Source organism: Epinephelus moara, chromosome 24 (genome assembly GCF_006386435.1).
Source record: "Epinephelus moara isolate mb chromosome 24, YSFRI_EMoa_1.0, whole genome shotgun sequence".
Classification (NCBI taxonomy): Eukaryota; Metazoa; Chordata; class Actinopteri; order Perciformes; family Serranidae; genus Epinephelus; species Epinephelus moara.
The window spans coordinates 24,072,483-24,098,108 of record NC_065529.1 but is presented as its reverse complement, the minus strand read 5'-3'; the positions used below and the strand labels follow the sequence as shown (position 1 = coordinate 24,098,108).

At 41.0% G+C, this 25,626-nt stretch overlaps 4 protein-coding genes across 4 annotated transcripts; 1 reads left to right on the top strand and 3 right to left on the bottom strand.

Annotated features, from left to right (window-relative positions):
• Positions 1-3,024: 3,024 nt before the first annotated feature.
• LOC126386641 (bcl-2-like protein 1) lies at positions 3,025-6,896 on the bottom strand. Its single transcript, XM_050039110.1, has 3 exons — positions 6,746-6,896; positions 4,532-5,184; positions 3,025-3,669 (listed from the first exon to the last, which is right to left on the bottom strand). The coding sequence occupies exons 2-3, from the start codon at positions 5,054-5,056 to the stop codon at positions 3,529-3,531; spliced, it is 666 nt and encodes a 221-aa protein (XP_049895067.1). The 5' UTR covers positions 5,057-5,184; positions 6,746-6,896; the 3' UTR covers positions 3,025-3,528.
• Positions 6,897-9,742: 2,846 nt separating this feature from the next.
• Positions 9,743-15,050, bottom strand: adnpa (activity-dependent neuroprotector homeobox a). Its single transcript, XM_050037552.1, has 4 exons — positions 14,678-15,050; positions 13,990-14,102; positions 12,651-12,743; positions 9,743-12,552 (listed from the first exon to the last, which is right to left on the bottom strand). Exons 2-4 carry the CDS (start codon positions 14,095-14,097, stop codon positions 10,213-10,215), a joined length of 2,541 nt encoding a protein of 846 aa, XP_049893509.1. The 5' UTR covers positions 14,098-14,102; positions 14,678-15,050; the 3' UTR covers positions 9,743-10,212.
• Positions 15,051-15,231: 181 nt separating this feature from the next.
• si:dkeyp-97e7.9 (DEP domain-containing mTOR-interacting protein) lies at positions 15,232-19,486 on the bottom strand. The gene is made up of 9 exons (XM_050037553.1): positions 19,377-19,486; positions 19,088-19,266; positions 17,962-18,085; positions 17,580-17,758; positions 17,176-17,388; positions 16,944-17,081; positions 16,770-16,840; positions 16,235-16,339; positions 15,232-16,109 (listed from the first exon to the last, which is right to left on the bottom strand). Exons 1-9 carry the CDS (start codon positions 19,457-19,459, stop codon positions 15,984-15,986), a joined length of 1,218 nt encoding a protein of 405 aa, XP_049893510.1. The 5' UTR covers positions 19,460-19,486; the 3' UTR covers positions 15,232-15,983.
• Positions 16,296-24,672, top strand: mafbb (v-maf avian musculoaponeurotic fibrosarcoma oncogene homolog Bb). Its single transcript, XM_050037554.1, is given in 3 exon segments — positions 16,296-16,339; positions 16,341-16,353; positions 23,130-24,672. Coding segments are annotated over 3 exon segments (1,002 nt in total). The 3' UTR covers positions 24,075-24,672.
• Positions 24,673-25,626: the final 954 nt, after the last annotated feature.

Here is a 25,626-nt window from a genome sequence, read left to right as displayed (position 1 = left end):
AAGAATGATCAGAACTAATGAAAGAATCATGAGACAATTAAGTGTAAAAAAAAAAAAAAAAAAAAGACATGAGATGTAAAAAATGAACTGTTTCTATCTGCTGTTTATCTGCTGCGGCCGCCAGCTCTGCTCTGGGGAAATGGCAACAAATGACGGGGATAGATTAGCAACCACAGGCCTGCTCAAGTTAAGTCACAAGGTCGTCCGTTAGTGGCCTTCTCTCTCCTGCTCCTTCAGTGTTTGTCTCTCTTCCCACTCAGCATGTTCTATCCTGCAGAGCTGTACAGTGCTTTTAGTTGTAGTATAAACTATTACAACAGGGGAGTGATTGGATGAGTTGTTTAATCTTCGACACTCTGGGAGACTTTAAAATATAGATTATAACCATCTTTGGGCAAAGTCATGCTTTGATGGTGTGTAATTTACAGCCTTCCTGGAGGAGGAAACAGATGCATTTCTGACTAACAGAACACATGTCAAAACTGCGCTGTCATATCTACAGCCAGAAAAACATTAGAGGTAAATGAAACCACCACTGCATGATGTGTAGTCTTGTTGAAACATGTGGTGCTCGTGCACCCCCCAAAGGTAAGAACACATCACTGCAGCTCCAGTTTCTCACCAACTGACACAGGATGTAAAACCCGTCACACTGCAGTTTAGAGATAACACGTGTGTGTGTGTGTGTGTGTGTGTGTGTGTGTGTGTGTGTGTGTGTGTGTGGAGTTCATATAGTCATGTACACTGTTGATGCATATTATAATGGTACTGAGCTGAATATGAATTGAGGAAGGCTTTACACCACTGATACTTAATTTAGGGCCTGCAGGCCAGATAAGGCGCTGCCGAACACTTTCTAATTTACCATTAAAATAAACTGATTCACACTGGAGGCTGTTTTTTGTACTTTGAATACAAATAAGGTGTCAGAGTGTGTAAAATGCAAAAAAATAGAGGTTGTTTATCCAAGAAAAAGGGCCGGGGAAGGATCCTCCCAGACGCCCTACAGAGGTGCAGGCTAAGCCCTGAATGTCCTCAAATAAAAATGCCCCTGTGCACACCTGACTAGTGCGAGTCAAAAATGTTTATTTATTCTATATTCATTCATTATCCATATGGCTAATCCTATTCAGGGTCGCAGGTGGTCTGGAGCCTATCCCAGCTGACATTGGGCGAGAGGCGGGGTACACTCTGGACGGGTCACCAGACTATCACAGGGCTGACACATAGAGACAGACAACCATTCACACTCACATTCACACCTACAGGCAATTTAAGGTAAGCGATTCACTCAGCCTGCATGTCTTTGGACTGTGGGAGGAAGCCGGAAATCCCAGAGACACCGAGAGAACACGCAGACTCCACACAGAAGTTCCTCAAGACCGCAATCGAACCCACAACCCCCTTGCTGTGAGGCGACAGTGCTGCCCCCTTTATTACACATACTGATAAATATATGATAAATGGTGGTTTATTAACTGGCCACTTGCCTCCCGACACTTTGCAAAAGTAGCTCCCGGGCAAAGCAAGTTAAGTGTCCATGCTTTATATTTTTGGATGTCTAACACTAGGAGGAGTGAATCAAGATTCTAAAATAAAATACTTCTTATAAACTGAGATTCTGTGAATTTGGACCTATTTTGGGTATAGCTTCTTGTGCAGTCTTGATGATCACATACGTGTATGTTAGTAGAAAGAACATGATGTGTATGAGTTAAGTTTATTAAGTTAAAGACATTTTTAGTGTATTCCGTCATGTAAAAATTTGAATTTATCCTTTTATATAACTTACAAACTTTGGGGATATTTTTGGTAAATGTATAATAAGTATTTTATGTATATATCCTACTTCCTATATATGTAATGTACTCAGTGATGTATCAGCATGGAAATTGTTTTATGTATAGGGCTTATTATCAGTATCCATTTCGGTATTGACCGAGATAATGGAGTATGAAACTTCTCTTGTCAAACGATACCTGCAATCCATCCTTTTTGCACCCAGGCCTGTGAAAAAAATGATTATTTGTATGGTCTTGCTTGCTGCCAGTCACTGATGGCAAGCATTCTTAGATTTAATGCAACACGATTGGCCCACTTCCACCGCAGCTATACAGTCTGTCGTGTGGTGAAGTCAAATGCGGAGTATTTGATAGAGCTGTTTCTACAACCAGTGACATACTAAACCTTATAATTTGAACACTTTTACAAAAATGTATTCGTGTAAAAATAATTTGGATGCGGAGGAGTGGTGGTGGCATATTCAAGTGTATTAACACACAAATTAAACATTCATTTCATTATTATAAAACGTACTTGGCCATGGTCTTGAGATAGACCCACATACAGTTGCTCAGTAATAGTATTATTTGCAAGTACTCAGTTGTGTCATTGGACTGTGCGGTAAATTTTGTTGTGGTTGTTTTGGTGGATGTTGTCCTCTGTTTCTTTTTTTGTATGTCTATATTGTATAAATATAAAATTTTGAATTAACAGCATTTTGACCTGACAGAGGATCCAACCGGGATTGTACCAACGTAACTTTGTGTGCAGGCATTACTCTATTTATCTAGGCTGCATATGAATTGATCCATGAGATTAAGTATCTGTTTATTAGGCCATTTTATCAATGCATCACATCTCCCAAAGGTTTCCTCACACTGCATCTGCTCCAGATAAAATGCTGTATTTATTACTTGTAAATTTATTTTCTCTGTACCTGAAAATGAGACAATTTGGACTCACAATATTGTAATTTTTTAGCCCGATAATAAAACTGAATTGCCATTTGCTTTCACTTAATTCTATGAATTTGAATTGTTGAATAAATTTGAGATGTAAGCCGTTTCTTTATGTAATAATATGACATTGTAACAGGAAGCTATGACATTTCTATTGGAGTCAACTAGAGTTATCATGCAATATTACAGTTTGTTGGAAAAGGCTCAGCTTGACGACAGACATTTGTGCATTTTGAAACTAGTTGTTTAAGGTGATCTATAAAACACACAAAAAAGACGCAAGAAAAACATAAATATATTTATTTTTCAAGCATGCCTAAAACTCCAGTACAGCCAACAAAATGAGCTGAGCATTACACAGTGAAAAGGAAGTATAACTTATATTCTGTCCGTCAGTTTGTAAGTTATAAAAAATTGGTCCTTGGATAACACACAAAGGGAAAAAAATAAAAATAAGCAGTCTCATCAAACCAGCTGAATCTGTTTCACTGTCTCTTAGCTTATCAGGTTAATTTAAAGCACTTCCAGTCTGGAAATTAACTCCCTCTAACATCTGAAATCTCTGCTGTGTGTTAAAAAAAATAAAAGACACAAGACAAAGCGGGGTGAGGAGTGTTACAGCTCACCAAGCTACATTTTATGGATACTCCCACAAACTGCTTCAACCACTCCACATTCTGTCAGTGCACAAGCAGACTGGGCTTTTTGTAAACATCAACTATTTAGTTGTACTGTTCTTGGCGTAGCATTACACAGGGTGTGCCGTGGTGAACGAGATGCGGCACCTTCAGTGATTCTTGGCGATGACCACACCGACCAGCACTCCCATGAGCAGCGCGACTCCAACTAGCAGCCATCTTCTCAGACTCTCCTGAGATCGCCTCGCTTCTGCAGCGCTGTTCTGCCCAAAAATCTCAGCAAAGCAGTCCTGGAATAAGAAAAATGATGCAGACAAAAAGGAGAAATTTTGTTGTTAAACAACAGCTAGGTTTCTTTCAAGCAGCAACCACCGAGGCTGTTAAATGAAGCCAAAAAATGAACTGCCACTTGAGGCTGGCTCCAAAACAGAGCCAATCCTAACAGACCCCCATGTTGAAATGCCAAACTTAACACCAGAATAGCACACGAGTTGTTGGTACTAACTTTTAAATATATGTATATATATTAAGTATATGGGTATCTATGTAAATGTTTATATATGGTATGTGCACAGGTATAAAGATATTTAACACACATTTTTTGTTTGAAATCTATGGTATTGTTACTGCTATGTAAACAAAGACAAACTCACAAAAACAATCTTCTTTTAAATCCTATGGCGTGGTCAATAATATCAAAAATTCAGTAACTTTTATGGGTTGTGATAAACAATGATTGAGGTTGTTGACAAATTTCTGGCCATTAGTCCTTGGAATAATTTGTAACTGCTGTGACTCTCAGCTGACTGCAGCTGCTGTACTCCATGAAAATGAAGCTACAATGTTTTCAGGGCCACCTTTGAAGCATCTAGGCAGTGAAGATTCGACAATCAAGTGGTAGATATTCAGTGTTTTTTCTTTTAAACTGTGTGAGTTAGATCCAACTTTTTTCAATTCAGATAATTCCAATACTTCAACTCAGGGTTTCTGACAATACTGAGTGCTGATCTGCTCTTCCCCCCCCCCCCCACATTTAAAATCTGTATACCTCACTGTGTAGAACACAGATCTGTATTGGGTCGACACATCCCTAGGCACAGTCACAGTGCCATAAATAAAGCTGCATGCTGAGTTCATCCTCTGCTGACTCACCCATCCTCCTTGGGTCTGGATCCATGGATTGATGTGCTCATCCAGGTACGTGGTCATCCAGTCTGTGATGCGGGAAACCAGCTCGCTCATATCCTTCTCTACACATTCCACACACAGCACACCGCCAAAGGCAAACAGGCCCACTACACGTCCCCAGTTGACTCCATCCTTGAACACCTCGTCCATCACGCTCTTAAAGCTGTGGTAGGCTGTGTCAGGAGTGATGTCTAGCTGCGAGGAAAGGTCACTAAATGATTGCGTGAAAAGCAGTTCAAACTCATCTGCTGAGTCCCGCAGAGCTGCCTTTACAGCTTCTATGTCACCATGCGGGGGTGATGACGTCCCCGGCTGACTTCCCCCATTCCTGCTGTTGACCAGCAAGCCGTTACTGGCAGCTGAGCTGGCCTTGTCTCGCTCAGTCCTTCCTTCAGCACCCTCTGGCCTAAGTAGAGAGGTCGGGTGGTTCCTCTGAGACAGCTTGTAGCTTACAAAGAACTCCACCAGCTCTCTGTTACTGTACGACATTATTTCCACACTGTGAACCCCCAACACACAGCCAGCCTAATCAGATCCTATGGTTTCTCCTGCCATTCCTCTCTGTCAGCTGTCACATCAGAGCTTCTTCTTCTTATGTTGCAGCTAGCAGTAGCAGCCTGGAAGCACACAGAGAGGGGTGAGAAGAAGTGCCATCAATTCCTGTAAGCCATTAGTTTCTGTATGACATGGAAATCTATCAGGAGACACTTGAAACTTGAGGTGTGAAAACCATCAAAGAGAACATCAAGACTGTGAGTTACATTGTCACTGCTGGGCATTTCAGTTTAAAGGGGGACACCACCTAAATTTAGATTAACAAGGTTCAATCATGACCTCCTATCTCTCAAAGCCAGAAACCAGAGAGGTAAGCACAAACTTGTGATGTCAATAACGGTGCCTACAGATATAACAAAGTTAAATTTAAATTAATCACACCTTATATGAAACTTGAGACCAAACCTGCAAGGAAATACACACCGTGTGTGTGTGTGTGTGTGTGTGTGTGTGTGTGTGTGTGTGTGTGTGTGTGAGAGACACATGAGTAAGTACTCTAAGTATACACACTGATGTCAGATCAAAATGAACAGTAAGGAAAAATTTGCATGAGTTAAATTTAATGTGTTTAATGTAAAACAAAAACAATCTCATCGCTGTTATAAATGCTATTTGTTATTGTAATTCTTCAGTCTGTCCAATGATTGTAAACAGTCATTGGGTCTGTCAGGCTGGAAAAATTTCGCGGTAATGTGACCGCAAATATTTAAGACACATCGACTCTGAATTTAAGACAATCTAATCTAAGATATTTTAAGACTTTTTAAGGACCTGTAGACACCCTGATAAAGTCTGGAGCTGCTCCATGGACAATTAATGGGAGCCTGATTTTGTTTACCCACAAATTTTTTGTTTCCTTTTTTATACCCTGATGATCTTTATTCAGTTGTAGTGATTGCATTTGTGAAATAGAAAATGTACCCATATACTCAGAACTCAGCACATTCCCCTGGCTGCTCAGTGTCATCTGTAAAATCTGAACCAATTCATTGCTTTTGGAGCAGCTCTAGACTTTATACTTGATGACATCACATCTTTGAGTTTTAGCACTCTAGTTTTTGGATTTGGGAGAAAGCTGATGATGCTGACGATATTTTTGGACTGTCTTAGATGATAGGAATACCATGTATGGACTTTTAAAATGGGCGTAGCTCCTCTTTAATTTTATGTTAATTTGAAGTATTTGCACTGCATTAGTACACAATAACAGTGTGTAAGTTGTTCACCTCACGTTTTAGCACTCTGCTGATAGATTTTATTGTACAGAAATGAATATAAACTGATGGATAGCTGGAATGTGAAGAATAATACTGTGACGTTAGCAAACATTTGAAAATAAGCACGAGCTAGCAAACATTAGCTAAAAAGCAGCCTCACGAGCTCAGTATATTAAACTCCAGCGGCATTAAATCATTACGATGTATATGATGCCAAATATGTGCGTCCAGATGCCAACCTGCCACCGCTGACAGCTCTAACTACAAGTCACGTAGATACTACCAGTTTTAGCTTCATATGCTAACTAGCTGTTTATAAACAGTCCACAGGAGACGCTTCAAAACCAACTGAAAACTACACCCGTGGGACGGAAATGAGGTAATAATTATTGACAGTTATACTTACAGCTGCTAAAAGGTTGTTTCCCCTTTCAGAGGGCAGCTACGGAGTTACTAAAAGCTGTAGTTGTGAATGCAGACACAATATGGACATCTTTGCAGCTGCACTCTGTGGCCTGGACCGTGATGCACGCTGGCGTTTGGCCAATTCTGCTACTGTACCAGCCAGAAGTCCCGCCCCCTCCTGCCGCTGCACCAATCAACGTCGGAGACAGACCGGAAATTAAGGGGCCCGTGAAATGAAAGCAAATTCATTGGAAAAGCATGTTTGAGGGTGGTCTGGTATTGTAGGGTCCTAGTCTGGAGGTACTAAGTTTGAAACATTAATAATACTTTTAAGGAGAAATTGTTAACTAATTTGACTAAAGCCAAATGATAACATTCGGTATACCTTCCCTAATTATGTATTTAATTTAATAGATGGAGTTCATTTTCTACTAAAATATAATAACAACATAAATAAGTCACCTGTAAAGTTAGCCAAATTACACAAACAAGCTATGCTGGCCTGGAAAAAGTCTTACAAATATAATTTTTCAATGGCTAATTATTTCATTTGGAACAATAAGAATGTTCAACATTAAAAAATGTCTTAATTATGTGAAATAGGTTCACAATGGCATTGTGTTGGTGAGACAACTTCTTAATACTGAGGGGGAGATAGGCGAGACAAGGCAAATTTATATAGCACATTTCATACCCAAAGGCAACCCAAAGTGCTTTGCAGATTAGTCAAGTCAAAATTCATTGTATACCAATCACAAAACATGCCTCAAAGGGCTGTACAAACTGTAATTTCAATTCAATTTCAGTTTCATTTTTATCTCTTAAGTCCAATATCATATACTGACATATACTGAATTCTTCTCCAAATTAAGCTTAAAAGTTTCTCCCAAAGAATATGTAATAGTTTTTGATGCATTGCCAAGGGGGGTGCTACAGCTTTTGAGAGGTTCATTAATCGAGGATTCAATCACTGACACACCTAATAGATGTATATTCATCAGAGAAGTTGATGTGTTCAATTAAACACACTCTTGGGCTTCAATTTATGATGAAATTAATTGGCAGAAAGTCTGGCTAGTTGGGGACAAGTACTGTCTTGATAACAAAGTTAAAGAGGTTTCCTTTAAAATTTTGCATCAAATGTATCTGGCAAAAAAGACAGAGATTTGACAAAAAATGGCCTGCATGGCAGAGTTCCAAGACAAAAACCACTGCTAAGCAAAAAGAACATTAAGGCTCGTCTCATTTTTGCCAGAAAACATCTTGATGATCCCCAAGACTTTTGGGAAAATATTCTGTGGACTGACGAGACAAAAGTTGAACTTTTTGGAAGGTCTGTGTCCCATTACATCTGGCGTAAAAGTAACACCGCATTTCAGAAACAGAACATCATACCAACAGTAAAATATGGTGGTGGCAGTGTGATGGTCTGGGGCTGTTTTGCTGCTTCAGGACCTGGAAGACTTGCTGTGATAAATGGAAGCATGAATTCTGCTGTCTACCAAAAAATCCTGAAGGAGAATGTCCGGCCATCTGTTCGTGACCTCAAGCTGAAGCGAACTTGGGTTCTACAGCAGGACAATGATCCAAAACACACCAGCAAGTCCACCTCTGAATGGCTGAAGAAAAACAAAATGAAGACTTTGGAGTGGCCTAGTCAAAGTCCTGACCTGAATCCTATTGAGATGCTGTGGCATGACCTTAAAAAGGCGGTTCATGCTCGAAAACCCTCCAATGTGGCTGAATTACAACAATTCTGCAAAGATGAGTGGGCCAAAATTCCTCCACAGCGTTGTAAAAGACTCATTGCAAGTTATCGCAAACGCTTGATTGCAGTAGTTGCTGCTAAGGGTGGCCCAACCAGTTATTAGGTTTAGGGGGCAAACACTTTTTCACACAGGGCCATGTAGCTTTGGATTTTTTTCTTCCTCATTAATGAAACCCTTCATTTAAAAACTGCATTTTGTGTTTACTTGTGTTATCTTTGACTAATGTTTAAATTTGTTTGATGATCTGAAACATTTAAGTGTGGAAAACATGCAAAAAAGTAAGAAATCAGGAAGGGGGCAAACACTTTTTCACACCACTGTATATTATCTGGACAATCATTTTTATTATTGGGAAGATTCCACAATGACAAGAAGTGGGCAGACTCCAAACCAGATTCTGAACTTAACTATCAAATCTACAACAATATGGCACTGCAAAAACAGGGCTTCAGAATAAAAAGGCAATAAAAATGAACTATGAAACAATGAGACAGTATTCTGGATTTACAGACTATCACTTTTTCATCTTTTTCTTTCCCTTACTTTTTTGACTTTGTATGTGCCCCAGTATGGATAGTTCTGTGTGTATATAATGATAATGTATTTATGTTTGTTCATTGAAGATCTAAAAAGTCTGTTTTAGGTAAATTTCACATTCACAAATCAACATGGACTTTCTTCAAAACTGCCTGCATCATTTGTTTTCATACTAAAAAATATGGCATCTTAATTTAAGATATGATGTAGAAAAAGCTTAAGATGTTTTATTTTACTTGAAAATGAACTCAATGGGGTCCCCTCGCTTGTAAAATGTTTGCAGTGTTTTAGCTATTGCTGTACCTCTTGTATATAAAGCTTATTTTAGGCATCTGTAGTTGTTTTTAACACTTTAATGCTTACTGTGGTGAATAAAAAATTCCCTAATGTATATCCAATAGCTGATGCCTTCCACTTAACTATTACAAAAGCATGTACCTGCAGATTTTTTTTTTTTTTAATTTATCTCCCGCTAATTGCACCTTACAAAGTTATACAACTAAAAAAAAGACATTTTAGGCATATCTTCCATTACGTCCCTGTTAAGATTAGGCATCAGTTACATAAACCTTCCTTCCAACCAATTTTGCTTCTCTTAAAGCTTCATCATGTTCTCTACATAATGTTTTTAAAATGGCTGTTTTCTCAAGACCTGGCACTAAAGATAATTGAGTGTTTGGTGTAGGGAAAAAAAAAATCAAAACGTTTTTATTTAACAAACATATTTATTAAAACATGTACATAAGCAGTTAGCATATCCTACACGTTCTAAATGTGAAATGACAATATGATACAGTTTTTTGTCACAGTAGAGGGAAAAAAAACCTATGGAGGTGGGGAAGCTTCCATATTCATTTCATAAATCCTGTGACAGTTAAAAGGTGAATAACACAGATTGTATGAAGAAACTAACAAAGAACAATGGCTAAATATATACAATGTCACTTACATACGCCATATATTTATGCGCTATGATGTAACTTTTTTTTCTTCTTTCCAACACTGGTAACAAGGTTAACACCTGGAATTGAAGAATTTAGTCACCCATGCCATTTGACCAAATATTTGTGATTTGTAACCATCTGTAGGCCTGTGTTTTTTTTCTTCCTTGTCTTAATTTATACACCGTTTCTCAACCAAGGCACACTGCTAAGCAGGGACACTAACAGAGAGTCATGCAAGCGTTTGTGTTCCCATCTTGCAAAGGGCTCTCCTCTTTAGAGGGCTCGTCCGTGTTCAAAGGTTCTGGCTCTTCTGTCAGGTTTACCGTTTCCACAGATTTTACATTCTCGTCTTGGTTTGTGTCAACATTTCCATTCTCGGTTGGTCTTTCCTCTATTTCTGGCTCACTGTCTGAATCAATGGAAATTGTCTCTGTGCATGTACTGAGTTTTAAGGTACAGTTTAGTGTCTCAACCTGCTTGTTTTGGTCTGTGCTTGGAGTACCAGACTTAAAGCCTACAGATCTCCCCACTAAGGTGCCAACAGGCTTGCTCTCCTCAAAGATCAAGTCATGCTTAACTTTCTTCAGAGCGTGCATGTCAAAGCCGAGCAGGACGGACACCTTCTTGGTCTCACACTGTCTCTCACACGCCCTTCTCTTGGTTGCAAAGTGACTAGCAATGTCAGATTTCCAAAGCCACAAACTTGCAGACAGCTTATCCTCTTCCTGAGGAGAGAGGTATGGTCGCCGGTTGAAGTAGGCAGTCAAGAAATTTTTCCTAGCTTCATAAGTCTTGTGTTCATAGCTTCTAGGATCCAGAGCGAGGCCATCGGATTCGGACTGATTTCCAACGGTTGTCGAGGAAATCTTTGAGTCCTTGCTCAGCTTTAATCTCTTGGGGTTGGACATGGCCTGTGTTGGTGGCTGCCTCTTTAGGAAGCCAGCCCCGGATGAGTTGAGGGTCAGGGGAGACTTGAAGCCTTGGCTTGCCTGGTTCCTACCAACAGCCCTGCACTGCACAAGATGCAGTGTGATTGTAGACGCAACCATGTTACTGGTGTACACTCCCAGGCAATGAATGCACTTGTATGTCATCTTTTTTTCAACAGGATGCATTGTTTGGAGCACTTGGTGTCGCTCTCTCAGATGCATGGCTAAAGCATCAGAGATGGGACCTTTGAGGATGGTGAAACACAGTGGACACAGAGTCTTCCCAACCTCAGTCTTGTTAGCCTGAGAGGGGTAACTTCTAGCAAGTGGTTCACTTTTCTTTTCAATCATTCTGGGAGCGGTTAGTTTGACCAGAGGTGGAACACTATTCTGAGCAGCAGCTGACTGATCTTGACCATTGACAGATTCCTTCATGTTAAAAGTGAGCACAACGAGTTGTACATTTCTGGACTTGTCTTGTTTAATGGTGAGATCAAAGGTCAGAGGTGATGCACCAGGGGGTCCAACAAAGTCAGCAGGATGAGCCTGGGCCACATGCTCTATCAGCTTCTCAACATTGTGGAAAGCAGCATGGCACTGTGGACAAGTGAGCCCATGGATTAGCATGTGGTTTAGCAGTGTATCACTGGGCAGATAGCGGTTGCAAAGCAAACACTTGCTAGTGAAGTTGTGGATTTTCATGATGTACTTGGCAAGTGCCCACACTTTCTTTGCCTTGTGTGCGTTCTCAAAATGAGCATTGTAGAGGTTTTCAGGAAAGAGCTCGTTGCAAACTGTGCATATCTTCCACTTCTGTGTCTGTGCTGTGTTAACACCACCAGCATTATTTTCAGCCACAGTGCTGTTGCCAGGAACTGTGACATGCACCTGACTGGCTGTGATGGAGGACTGACTTTTAACACTAGGGGGCGCTGGCTTTAAATAGCCAATTACTGGTTGCGCTATTTGGTCAGCTCTGAGTGTGTGGCCCCTGCTAATCATCAGAGGGGCCTTCTGTGGAGCAGCTGGCAAGGACTGAGGCCTGGAAACAACAATATTAGCATGTCCAATCATGGTGGTTACTTGAGCACCAATGCGCTCATGGTACTCTATAACATGCTGTACTAGAGCCTCATAGCTACGAGTGGAAAACTGGCAGCGTTTACAGAGGATGTTGTTGCCATTGACAGAATTAGCACCATTTTTGACAGACGATTCGGAAACCATACCAAGATATGGTGAGACAATATGCTGAAAATGTTCCCTGTAAATGTGCCTTCTCACAACATTGTAGAGCGTGTCCCGAAACGTGCATTTTTTGCAAAAGTACATTGCTTTCTCCACACCATCTCCCTGTCTGACTCTATCAAAGTACGCTTTGTCCTTCTTTCCCAATGCTGCTGCCTGTGAGTTCCCATAATTCTGCCGTGCTGAACTGGGTATGTGGAATATTTTAACATGCGTCTCCAAAGTTCTCTTGCTTGCAGTGAACGTGCAGTATGGACAGTTGAGCAGAATTTTACTCTCAAAGATTTTCCTGTGTACATTGCGGAAGTGATTCTTGTAGCCTGAGTAGTATTTGGAAGAAAATGGGCACTCTGTGCAGCAAAATGGCTTCGATCTGTATTCCTAAAAGACATCAAGGAAAAAACAATGGCATTAAGCCAAATATGGTGATTTGTGCCTATGCATTCGCAAAAGGCCTTGTGCACAGAAATACGATTTACCTGTGTTTTAGAGGATGATGGATCCCATCCGCAGATATCAAGGCAAAGACTGCCCTTTACAAATTGCTCATCGGGGCAAAACTCTTTGAACTCCTGTGGGCAGATGTGAAAAGATTGAGGCATATTTGTAATGATACACAATCATGCAAAGGTGTCTAAAAAAATATTTTGTTTTGAACAAAGCATAATGTGTGTTAAATTACAAGCAATGAGAATTACGTACTGTTCACTTATTTTGCGATACTTAAGTTATTGTGTGTAAGTGTGGGCCAACACAAACATTAGTAACATGAAGCCATTGTTCATATTTCAGAAAGAGGAGTAAGAATTACTTATAAAGTGGATCCAAGAGAACACACTAATAGACTATTTATTAAGTTGGGGCTATTGAAGCTTTAAGATTTAGTTGAGTTACAGACACTGTTAGTTATGTATAGGGAAAAAAGCAGAGTATTACTAGAAAATTTGTAATTATTACAGAAAATGAGGAGCATCAAAAGAAATTTCCCTCTAACCCTTTGAAACCTGAGCAAACTTTCTTTCTTTTAAAAACATGGGAAGAAGGCAATGAGCAACATAAGAAAAAGAGAATGTTAAAAAACAAGAAAATGAGTTGTGCAATTTGTGTGACATTTCTTACCAAGATGCTCATTGCCTTTTTTTCCCCATGTTTTTGAAAGATATTGCACCAATTTGCTCAGGGTTCCAAGGTCTGAATATGTGTGAAAGGTGTCTGAGCGCAGCACAAGAAAAGTGATATCGCTCCAGGTTTCCAAGGGTTAAGCACCACACAGACTACATTAAAGCAGATGCATACTTCAGTGGTTAGGGTCAAACTATGAATTCTCCACAGAATGATTTAAAGGGCTGTTTTAATTTTTTTTGTTCAAGAATATGTATAAAGAAAGAGTAGTTAGACTATACTGAAGCTGTCAGGTACAATCTGTCCCTTTGGTTAAAGTGTCTTACTGTGTGTGTCTCTCGATTCTTATTATTTATCTTTTTCTTTCTTAAGTTACTGTAAGTTTTGGCTGTTAAGTAAATGTATTTGACTGACCGTCTATATCTTGTGATTGTTTATGTCTATTAGAGTTGTTAAAGCACAATAATAGTATGGCCACACTGGCTTTGGACAAATTCTGCTGAGTTTGCATATATTTACCCTGCCTTTAATTTCTTTCACATATTTTCTGAATAGATATAAAAGAATGTCACAGAGATACACTCCTAACACTATGTTTTGAAGCATGAATGAATGTTATCGCTAAACATCCATGGTAAGCCATGATTCTCAGTCTAACTTGGAGCTTTTACTCACATGAAACTAGAGCACACTCACCTCTGCTGCCTCCTTGCAGAACTCCAGTCCAATGTCTCCAAGTGCTTTCTTCACTTGCTTCCTGGCCCTCCTGATTCTTGTAAGGTTATTAACTGGAAGTTGATACATGTCTCCTGACAAACAGAAAATAAATGGTTTATTAGTCTGAGAAAGTCTTAATTTTAAGACAAATCACAGAAAGCAAAGTATTCAATATGTTTTATAATTAAACACTGTGGTTCAATCACTAACCACTAACATAGTAAAAAAAAAAAAAAAAGACTTCAGGTGACACGCCCTTCAACACTTGTGTCCAATCAATAGATCACTGGCAACATATTTACTTCTGATGGCAGGGTCACGTTATCTTTTTTCAACACTTCAGCGTCTTCAGGGGCCCAGCACTGTTTCTGAGAGCAAGCTTCAAGTTAGCTTTCATCACTGACTAAGAGCTGGTTTGATCAGACAAACTGAGACACAGCAGATCTGTGACCTGTCTTCATCCGCTATATCCAGTGATTTGGGGGAAATTAACAATACACGTTGTTAGCTTTGTGAGCTGCTAGCCAACATTAGCCGTGTTGCCCGCTCATATCAGCTTGGTTACCTAACGTTACTTAGCCAGCACCAAAGCTAGCGTTGCATAGCCGGTTAGCGTTATTTATTTCTTCATTTTCACTGACGAATTCAGTCGACGCGTTGCACTCACCTTGTGATACGTCTGAGGACTTGTTTTACACGGGTCGTCTCACAACATAAATGGCGAACAAAGAAGTTAAAGTGGCTGGTCGGGATGTGCAGATTGGTAGTGGTGTGTTCGCTCTCCTCAGAGCCGGTGCTGATGCTCAGCTCCACAGCTAGCCAACCAAGCTAGCTGGTTAGCAGTCACATCTGCTCTGCTGCAGCTCCCGGCTAGCTGGAGGGACGAAAGGCGGGACAGGGTGGTGCACATCTAATGAAAACAGTACACTCCAGAAACTATTGACTACCAGTACTCCTCTTGGTAATTCTTGTACTTGCACTGGTGGCCGGGACAGCCTGTTAGCTACCGCTATCTGCTCTAAGTGAGCCAACTCTCAATCCAAAATGGCGACGACAAAAAGACGGAAGTCGTAGCAGGGTGCTGGGCAGGGGCTGGATGGCCAAAAGTTAGTATTCGTTGGGGTCGTATTAATGCAATGTTTTATTTTCAGTCACAAAAAGATGGCATTTGTTGCTCATGACTGCAGGTTAATGAAAACACAACACCCTTTGTACTGTAGTTATCATGTTCTTGCTGCCACCCAGGTAACCATTTTCATTGATTTTGTTCCCCCCAGAAATCAGCACATGTACCCTGCCTATAGCAGTCTATAATTTAATAAACAAATACATTCATAGTATTATAATACAGTTCCAGCAAATGTAGTTGCATCTGAAACAAGAGCCAAAGACTTTAAGACACCCAGAGGAAAGGAAAATTCATAATAAGATCTTGTCCTTGTCCAGCCTGTTTCTCCCAGACATAGTCTAACTGAGCTCAATATAACATCAATGTGAGATTTTGACCATTTTCCCTCATACTTCCTAAATTCAGCTCCTGAGATGTAACCTCTAACCTAATCCTGATTTGAGATGGTAAAATGCTAATTTTCCTCTTTCACTGTAGTAATCATTGTCTGAAATAATCAGCCAATGAGATAACAAGAAAAAGAAAGAAAGAAATTTTGATTGACTTATGAATGAGTGTGCACAATTTCAGAAATTTGTCTCAGTGATCAAATCCAAGTCTCAACTGTATGTCTTATCTTTTCTCAGAGCGGAAAAACCTCTCAGAATCCTATGAGCACAGCAAAAGAAGTCATCTGATTTATTAGGCGTATTTTGCACCTTATTTCGTCAGGGTAGAAAGAGATCAGAATTTGGTCATCTCAAAATAAGCAAATAAGAGGCAGATTTATTTCTGATGAGGCAAAGAAAAGACCACTGTAAGCAGCCAAATTTTCCTCTCGGCACAGACTTGAAGATAGTTGTTGTCATTCCAGTGGTTCCATAACTTCCAGTACAACAATGCGGGGCCCTGTCATCACCAGTCTTGAGACTGTCTTGTAGTTCATGTAGAGAACGCACTGTCCGTTCACCTGGCACACAAACTGCCGCACCTAAAGAAGATGATGTGAAGCACATGGGTTTGCTTTTTGTCTCAGAGTCAAATATGTGCTGTTTTCAGACTCCTTTGAGATTACTGTTTTCTCTGTCAGTGCCATCATGAATGTAACGTATATACCTTGACTCCAGCAGATGCTGCAGGGCTTTCAGGGTCAACAGCCTGCACATAACAGGGAGCCATGCCTCTGACAACAAACCCCCAGCCCAGGGCATCTCCTATCACCTGATGGAAGGAGGGTGAGATAAATTACACATTAATTCTTTAGGAATTAAAAGGAATCTATGTGGTTTATTCTTGGTGAGATGCAGCTTCATTTGTTCATGTGGAAAATAATCTCTCCAGGAATGTGTCTTGTTTCTAATGTAAGTTGTGAAGGGGGCCCGAGTTAATGCTTTGTTTAAAATGGTAAATAGACAAGAATGCTTTTGTGTTGATGCCACAAAAGCTGTGGGCAAAGCTCATCCCAAGTTTCCATTTGAAAGAAGTACCTCAGTTTTGTCCCTCACTTGCATCACAGATAAATGCTTTAATTATCCACTTTTTGACTTTGGAGTACTATTCAGATTATACAGAATGAATGCTGTTAAAATCCTGGTGGTACTGTAATTGTTAGCTCTTAAATAGCCATGATTTAGCCATGATAGTAACTCACCGTCAACACTTTCTTGATGAAAGGTGCACCAGGTGCCAATATCTCTTCACATGTAAAATGTCTTCTAAGCACTGTAAAAGTATTAAAACATTTCAACAGTCACCATTTTCCAATTTTGGACCCTAATATACAAGGTGTCTTGAAACATTTGATGAAAATTAATTACACACTTGCCTGATTTAGGATTGTATCTCACCACTGAAGCTGAAGACATTTGGACAAGAGGTGCAAATCCAGCAGAGTGAAGCTGAAGGGAATTCAAGCTGCCTCGACGTCCACTGGTAGCCTGTTTTACATCTTTACCTGACCCCACTGGGATTGAATTAGTAGTAAAATCATGATGTGATAATCAGGATTCACAGAAGAAGTGTGTAAAGGGCAAAAAGTGCGGAGAGTTATTTTTTACCAGACTGGAAAGCACTGTTGCCCTCCTGGGATGGGTTTTTGCGCAGAGCAAATGGACTATCATGATGGTTGTCCTCTGGTGTCGACACAGCCACACCTTCGTCATCGTTTTGTTCACTTTCATTTACCAGTTCAGATAGGCGGCGTCTGCGGCGAAAATTGATGCAGAACTGATAGAGCAGTCCACTGTCAAAAAAATCATGCTTCTTTGCCACTAGTGATGGGATTGGGAGAGAGAGCACAAAACAACACGTTATAGATTTAATGGTATTTTCACAAAAAGTTGATGGGTGTTATTTGCTTTAGATTGCAAAAGTCCCAGCTGGCCACCCACTGCCAGCAGCTGCTGACAGCCCGCTTACTCCTGGTGCTGTACATCAAAGGGCAAACGAGGACTCCCCTCACCATGTTGAATGATGCCATGCTCCTGCAATGCGCGACACAGCTCCAGTCCCCGACGCCGGCTCTCTGCCTCTCCGTTCTGAAGGAGCCAGTCAATCAACTGGCAGCCAGGAAAGGAGCGCTGATATGCAACACCATGCTCCTCTCTTAGCTGCAGAATGGAGTTCTTGTCCGCTATGAGACTATAACAGACACAAAAACACTGATCTGATGTGTCCTAACCTGCAAATTACTTTTGAAAAGTGCTGGAAGGAGATGTGACTGGATATTACTGTCTTGTTGTGTGTGGAATTTTAACCCCAGCTCATAGAGAGATCACGACTGTAATAGTTGACTTCAAGGTCAAACAAGAGAATCACAGCACAAAACAAACAGCAGCTCTTACTGTTCATAGAGTCGCTGTCCTCGCATGAAGATTTTCACCTCTGTATTGAAGGGAAATGTTCCGTCATCCTTACGGAAACGGTACAGCAGTTTGGCATCCTTCAATACTGTCCTCTTATCACAGACTAAGAAAAGGCAACATACAGTTTTAGATAAGTTAGTTGGTCTCTGAATGATGCTACAGTAACATTTTTACGCCTCCATGCCAGCAATATCTGTGGTGGGTTGTCTGTCCGATTCTCGTGAACGTGAAAACTCAAGAACGCCTGGAAGGAATTTCTTCAAATTTGGCACAATCGTCCGCTTGGACTCAACAATGAACTGATTAGATTTTGGTGGTCAAAGATCAAAGGTTAACATCACTGTGACCATGCTCCTCTCATTCTCGGGGACTACGTACCTCAAGAACGTCTGTAGGGAATTTGCTCATATTTGGCACATCTTGGACTCAACAATGAACTGATCAGAATTTGATGGTTAAAGGTCAAGGCCACTGTGACCTTGCATCAGTCTCATTCTCATGAACATGATATGTCAAGAAAACTGTGAAGGAATTTCTTTAAATTTAGCACAAAGGTCCTCTTGGTCTCAAGGATGAACTCAATAGATTTTGGTGGTCAAAAGTCCCTTAGACCTCAAAAATGTGTTTTTGGCCATAGGTCAAGAATTCATATGCTTATTATGACACAATTTCACAGAAATGTCCAAGAGGGTTAAATAATGAAGTGATGACAGAACGTTCTGCCATTATTTAATGCCATTACTCGGGAACAAAGACAGGAGACATTTGGTCGGACACTGAGTTGGTGACACTAATCTTAGGTGTCCATCTTGAAACTGTGCTGATTGCATAGATCTTGAATGCTACTGGGTTGACGATGTGTGTGAAGCAACCACGTTTTAGAATATGTTGCTATTTTGCAGCAACATCCACATTTGAAAGATTGTCTACTGTCATGGCTACATGTGAGTCTGGACAAACATGGATGTAAACTGTAACTGCAACTTGACTGGTCCATGGAGACATACAACTGCCAGGCGGTAATCCTAGTTTTCATTTGTACAGGAGGTCTTCCAATATTCCCTTGCTGAAATGTGTGTTGTTGTTGTTGTTGCTTCCTTCTTACCGTGGTGAATGATGTCATGGTCCATGAGGTGCTGCATGAGGCAGACAGCTGTTGCTCGATCTGGAGCTTCCTTATGGCTCACAAGCCAGTCTATAAGTTCCTGTGCCACAAAGCAGTTGGGATACGTGCGCAGATGATAGCGTCGGTCCTTTATAAGTTTTCCATCATGAAGTCTCAACCTTGAAATGAGATTCAGATTAGCCATATGTTTAACCTTAAACCTTGCATTTCCTGTGAGTCTGATCATAGATATTTATTATGTTCCCCTGCTCTCTCTTTCTCTTCATACCTGAGTTGTTCTCCAGCAATCATGACTTCTCCTTTATGTTGTCTGGCCATGGCTTTTCTCCTAACGCTACTTGTTCGCTCCATGTTTATTATCAGTGGACTGGAAGGTAAGTGAAGCTAACTCTTAGTTACAGCCCCTTGTGTTTACATAATAGCGACTGAAACACAAAGAACCCCAATTGCCATGAGGGAAAGATGTTATGTATACAGAAAGAAGACGTCGTACATTTCTGTGAGGTTGACACAGTCATAATGCATCCACCAACAAAGAGTGGTCCTGTGTTTTTTCTCATCCTTTATTAAGGCTGAAGCTATCACTAGTATTCTTGTTGGCTGTTCCGACAGTACATAGGACATCTCTCCAGTAGTCACATTTGTTCATATTTTGGGAGAAGCAAGTGAATGCCTGTTGATATCCACATGATCAACCTTTGCTAATTGCCTTCATGGTGCTAATCGGCCAGCTACGGCCAGTTAAAGGATGTTGTGATGCAAGCTGTTTTCTTTTGTGACACAAAATAGACAAAACTCTGGGTGGCTATGGATGTTACAGCTTCCTAGAAGACACACCGTCATGCGTCAGCCTGGCTAAACTTGAATAAGGTCACATTTTAAAGGTCATCATGTGGTTGTCTGGCAACAGAAAACCAGAAAAACACACTAGTGACAGTGCTTGTCTTTTATTATATGTGGTTTCTGCATCAGTTTCATAATCGATGGCAGCACAGTACGTGTAAAGTGGGCCTTGGGATGTGAAAGCATTTGTGCTTCCAGCCTCTCAGGCAGTAGATAAATCCTGCCTACTTTAACAGAATTGGCAGACCTAAACCCCAACTGCATTTAGCCCCAACCTTAAACAAGAAGCTACATGATTGGTGGAGTTTGTAGGCAGGTTGGCACACAGAATTGATATGAAATTAATATCCATGTCAGCATAATGGTCTCAGTTGTCAGATGTAAATAAAGTGGAGCCTTGTTTACAAGAGCTGTTGGTGCTTTGATCGTGTGTAGAAATTAAATGTTACGAGGTGTGGCTGTTTTGTGGCAAAACGTGTCTGCTGGTGATGTGCACTTACTGTTAAGCATCCTATCATTAGCATACCACATACTGTCACCCTGCCGTGCTGACATAAATCCTTATATGTGTCCCTCAACAGTCCTTGCTCAGCCTCACTGTCTCCTCTTTTCCTTTATTCCCAGCAACTAAAGCTGAGTGAAACAATGCCTCTGTGTTCTCGGACAGCACTTTCTATTGGTTTTGGCTTGAGTCCTCTATCTTGTCAGTGAAGCTTTCACTATCTTTGGAGCAAGCACTGACTGAGAGGGTCACCTCAGGGCAGGAATGTCGCTTAACCCATTGATATCCCGTGCAGCCTTGTCACCTCTGGACACCACTAGGGGTGACATGCCTGAATCAGACAGCACATCCTGGAACATGCCAGGTTTTTATTGTGTGAGAGATGTTAAAGAGCTGTTGTCGGGGGGCTCGTGATTTCTGGTGGGATGCTTTGCCCTCCTCTGGTTGTCGGAGCCTTGTGCCGACCCACTGTAAAATCAGCAAGTGTCTAAGAAAGGGGTGTCAAATATTCAGCCCCTGGCCCTTTAGATGACTTTGCACACCTGATATTGATGCACTTGTGATGGCTAAGAGGTGCCAGGTTTTAAGAGCAGTTTAAACAGTGAGTAGCCAACTTCAGGGGCCTAAATATAGACGATGGGTCCTGGGGCCCGTGAGTTGGGGGAGCCTCCAGCAGTATGTCTTGTGGAAAACAGGCCCCTGTGAGCAATGACGATTGCTCGGTAATATGCCTGTTTTTTGTTGTCCAATTAAAAGTCTCTATTTGATCATGTGATGAGATGATATGCACAATAGTGTGCATATAGCTTATGGCAATTACCGTACGCCACTTGCCTACAAAATGCTTCAGAGGACCAGAATATAGTTCTCTGGAAAAAAACAATGAAAACTTATTTGGTCATTTAAAGATAGTGAACACTGCAAAATATTTTCAATCAGCCACTTCAGTACAAAATAATCTGTATCAGACTTCTATCTTAAAACAATATTGGTGGAACCCTATTGGTAAGGCACTGCCAAAACTTTTGATTTGTAAATGGTTTGTAAGGCACAAACTTTCTTTTCCTATAATGGTGAAGGCATGACCCAGCCCACTTTCCCTCTGACTGGCTAGTGCTCATTGCCTTCGTTGGTTGGGTTGGTTAGGTTGAGCAGTAAGGTAGACTGACTGAATAAGGAAAAGGTGAGACATATTGTTGAAATCACATTTATTTCTCTTTTTTAGTCTGTTCATTATCTGTTTTGTAAATGGATGAAAGAATGTGCTTGCACTTCTTTACACTAAAAGAACTGGCATTATTCACAGGTTATTCTGCCATGGTTTTACTGGTCCGCTGGATATAAAACTGGGCTGTGTGTGGCTCATTAACTACAATACGTTGAGGTCTCTTCCACAGATTCCCCCAGAATTTCTAGTATTGTAAATTCAATACAAGAGTGGTAGAGCTTGAAATATCTCCAAAGACAACACAGATCAAAACAGCAAAAATCATACAATTAAGAAAACAGACCATGAAAGGATCTGGAACGCCTTGTAATATGATGATGATTTCTAAAATGTTTTCATCTGAATCAGTCTAACAACGTGGATGTTTTTCTTAATTATGTTAATTTACATATAAAACATGATCCTAAGTTTACAGGTCACAAAAATCGTTTGCTTCATCTTGCACTCATGCAAGCCTGTGCTGGTTTTCACCTCAGCGCTGAGTTGGTCCAGTTTGGGACTTCTGCAGTGTGGACCAATGGCCACAAGATGTCAGTGTTTTCCTGTGTACTAACTAAAGAGCACAGTCACCACAATAATGTCAAACGAATTGTTGTGCAGCCTTTTTGTTGTTCAAGTGAAATTAGGCTGTCATGACAACGTATAGAAACCACCACAAATTCGGGTATTAATATAAATCGAATTATGGCTGAAATAAAATTGTATTCAGTTATATTTATATATGTTTGAAGTAAGCAAAAGAAAGCCATATGTTTAGTGGATATGCTTGAAAAACAATGAAAGTACTGCCTGTACAGGGGTGTGTGTGTGTGTGTGTGTGTGTGTGTGTGTGTGTGTATGTGTGTGTGGGACTGAGCTTCATACACACTTTGATAAATTTAAACACTCCTGTGGGACAAACAGGCCTAAATGTAAAATGGAGGACAAGTCAAACAAGGGAAAAAAAACATATTGCATAAGGTAATGTGCCGCTGTGCAGACATTTATAGGTTCTGGTCAAATGATTATCACGAATAGCTCGTGGGGACAGATTCGTAGCAGCTTTTATGCAAATCTCCCTCCTCTGCGTGTTTTCATTGGAGAGAAGCGTGGAGGTGTAGCCTGGAAGGCGTGACATCATGCCAATGCAGCTTTATGAAGAAAGTGCGCTTCTCCTGAGCAGGCAGAGGTGCGTCCGGTCCTCTGGTATCACTGGACTTTCGGTGTGTTGCGACTGAAGGCAAAAAGGCTGCGCGGTGCAGATTCACCAGTTCGCACAGAGTTTGAGAGGGTGGGCGGCTTTTACGCACGCATGTTTTTCCTCTCTTTCTGAGCTGAAATCAAAGTTTGGAATTACTGCGCGCTTTGATTGACTGTATGAAAATAGCTGTGGACATTTGGAGCTCTTTGAAGAGACCAGCTTGCCATTTATTATGACCGCTGAAGCGCATTCACACTTGGGACTGCAGAAAACCCCCATGGATTTCGTCAGCGATTTCGACTTGATGAAGTTCGGCGTTAAGAAGGAGGCGATGCAGGGGATGGACCGCTCCTTCATCGGGCCATGCAGCCAGCTTCAAAGACCGGACTCTGTTTCCTCCACCCCTGGCAGTACCCCTTGCAACTCGGTACCCTCTTCACCAAACCTCAATCCAAACGAGCAGAGAAATAACGCCGGGGGAAACCACTTCTGGATACCCAACAACGGGGGTTACCCTCAGCAAATGTACCCCCAAGCTTTCGGTTTGACACCCGAGGACGCAATGGAGGCCCTAATCGGCGCTACGGCGCAGCAGGGACACCCATCTGTGCCGCACGGCCACCATCCGCCACCTTTCCAAGCTGAATACGAAGGGTACGGACACCTCAGCGAGCCTGTCCAGCACTACCCGGGACTCTCGGGTCACCCCGACATGCAAGGCATCCCCAGCAGTCACTGTCAAGACCCATATCTCAAAGAAGACGTGGGGTGCGCGTCCCCAGAGTCTCCGGAGGACCAGCAGGTCCTCGGTGCGCACCACCAGCAGCAGCACAGCCGCCACGACAGACGATCCAACGCCGAGAACCACTTCTCAGACGACCAGCTGGTGTCCATGTCCGTCAGGGAGCTCAACCGACTCCTCAGAGGCCTCAGCAAGGACGAGGTGATGCGTCTGAAGCAGAAGCGCCGGACCCTGAAAAACAGAGGTTACGCACAGTCCTGCCGCTACAAGCGCGTCCAGCAGAAACACGTTTTGGAGCACGAGAAGACGAGCCTGGTGTCACAGGTCGAGCAGCTGAAACATGAACTGAACAGACTGATGCGAGAGAGGGATGCATACAAACAAAAATGTGAGAAACTGTCCGGTGCAAACTGTTACCACGAAACTGGGTCTACCAGTGACAACCCTTCCTCACCCGAGTATTTAATGTGAGTTTGTTGATTTCCTGCAGAACTGATCGTTTTCCATGGGGAGGCATTATGTTGACAGCTCGTCTTGCTCTTAAACACACAGTCCCATGGATTCATCAAGTTTTAATTAATGTTGGACATACGGATATCACTCAAATAATTGTAATTAATGCAACTAGGCAACAAGTTATGAATGGAAAATTACAATGAAGCATGCATGCAGGACATGTATGAGATGTTTTTATTTTATACAGGCGTATCTGTATTTTGTCTGAAAGGAGATACTTGAAATCAGAGAATATTCCCTTTTTTATTAATATACAACTTTAATGCTTTTGCTTCAGTTACTCATAAAATTTTCATTTTGGTGATTTTGCTTTGCTTAGTTTTTGTAGATCAAATTATATTTTGTGTTCCTGCTTCCTTAAAATAGACAACACGCAAAAGGAATTATGCTAGAAATGACATTTCTATTATTTTTATGAATCTGATTCTGCTGGACAGACGGTGTTCCTTATTTGCTTTTCTTTTTAAGATAATATATGATTATGCAAATTGTTTTTCATTCACTCTGTTTTTAATTTGCTATGGATCAATAAACCTGTTGTGACTTTTTAAAATTGTGTCTCACCTGCTGATGGAATTACTATTCTTCAAAAGAACTGTCCACACAGTGAAATATTTGCATCACATGCACAGTTTTCTTAGTTTATGACATACTATAAATGTTAGTTTTTGATTTGTTAGTCTTATGAGAGCTATTTCAACATTTTTGAAAATCATATTCACAATACACAAAGGGAGATGCTTTTAAATCCTAAATCAGTACAAGAAGATGCATCCAACATAACATCTGTGGACACTAGAATTATGGTATTTAAGTTTTATAATCAGGGTTGAACATTAACTTTTTTGTCCACTTGCTATTGTGGATGGTGGATTCCAAAATCTATCCGCTACTTAATAGATTAGCATTGTGTTTAGGCTGGTAAGTAAAGCAAATCTATCAATCACTTGCATATTTTACCACCATTTGGCTGGTGGCTGGTGCTAATTTCCAATTTTGCTTATGTTATATAAAAACAGTATAAAAAATGTAAAAGTAAATTGATTAATTTGTGTGCAGTTGAGACTAAAAGCACACAAAAAACATCACCTCCAATACCATTCTACTGTGACATAATTCTATGACCATATACATTTTTTAAATGACACATAAATTCACACTGTGAGTTTTAAGAAGTCATGTTACCTCATGATTATTCATGAATTATTATTATTGTTTTAAGACGGCCAAAGGAAGGAGCGCAGTCACACTGCTGTGTTTTGATGGTTTGGTGGTGAATGAAAGGACGAGTGGCTTTCCCTCCTTCCCTGACCTTTGCCCTTCATGGAGTGCTGCTTCCTGTGGGACCCCGGCATGTGGGAGCACAGGGGGCTGACTGGCAGGGGCTGTGGGGCACAGATAAAATGGAGTGGAAATCAGGCTTCCCCTCTGCTCTCTTCCTCAGACAAACAGATCACCTCTGCATTCATTAACAGAGGAAGAGAGAAACAACAACCACGGCACACAC

Bases quoted from the DNA above. Each gene is read 5' to 3' on its own strand.
- si:dkeyp-97e7.9 (XM_050037553.1), bottom strand. From the start codon at position 19,459: ATGGAGCGAACAAGTAGCGTTAGGAGAAAAGCCATGGCCAGACAACAT. The intron at 17,759-17,961 runs GTAAGAGCTGCT...TGTCTGTTATAG, and splicing joins GGACAGCGACTCTATGAACA to TCTCATAGCGGACAAGAACT. The intron at 17,389-17,579 runs GTGAGGGGAGTC...TCCCATCACTAG, and splicing joins GCATGGCATCATTCAACATG to TGGCAAAGAAGCATGATTTT.
- LOC126386641 (XM_050039110.1), bottom strand. From the start codon at position 5,056: ATGTCGTACAGTAACAGAGAGCTGGTGGAGTTCTTTGTAAGCTACAAG. The intron at 3,670-4,531 runs GTGAGTCAGCAG...TTCTTATTCCAG, and splicing joins TCCAGACCCAAGGAGGATGG to GACTGCTTTGCTGAGATTTT.
- adnpa (XM_050037552.1), bottom strand. From the start codon at position 14,097: ATGTATCAACTTCCAGTTAATAACCTTACAAGAATCAGGAGGGCCAGG. The intron at 12,744-13,989 runs GTGAGTGTGCTC...ATCTGCCCACAG, and splicing joins TCTGCAAGGAGGCAGCAGAG to GAGTTCAAAGAGTTTTGCCC. The intron at 12,553-12,650 runs GTAAATCGTATT...GATGTCTTTTAG, and splicing joins CATCATCCTCTAAAACACAG to GAATACAGATCGAAGCCATT.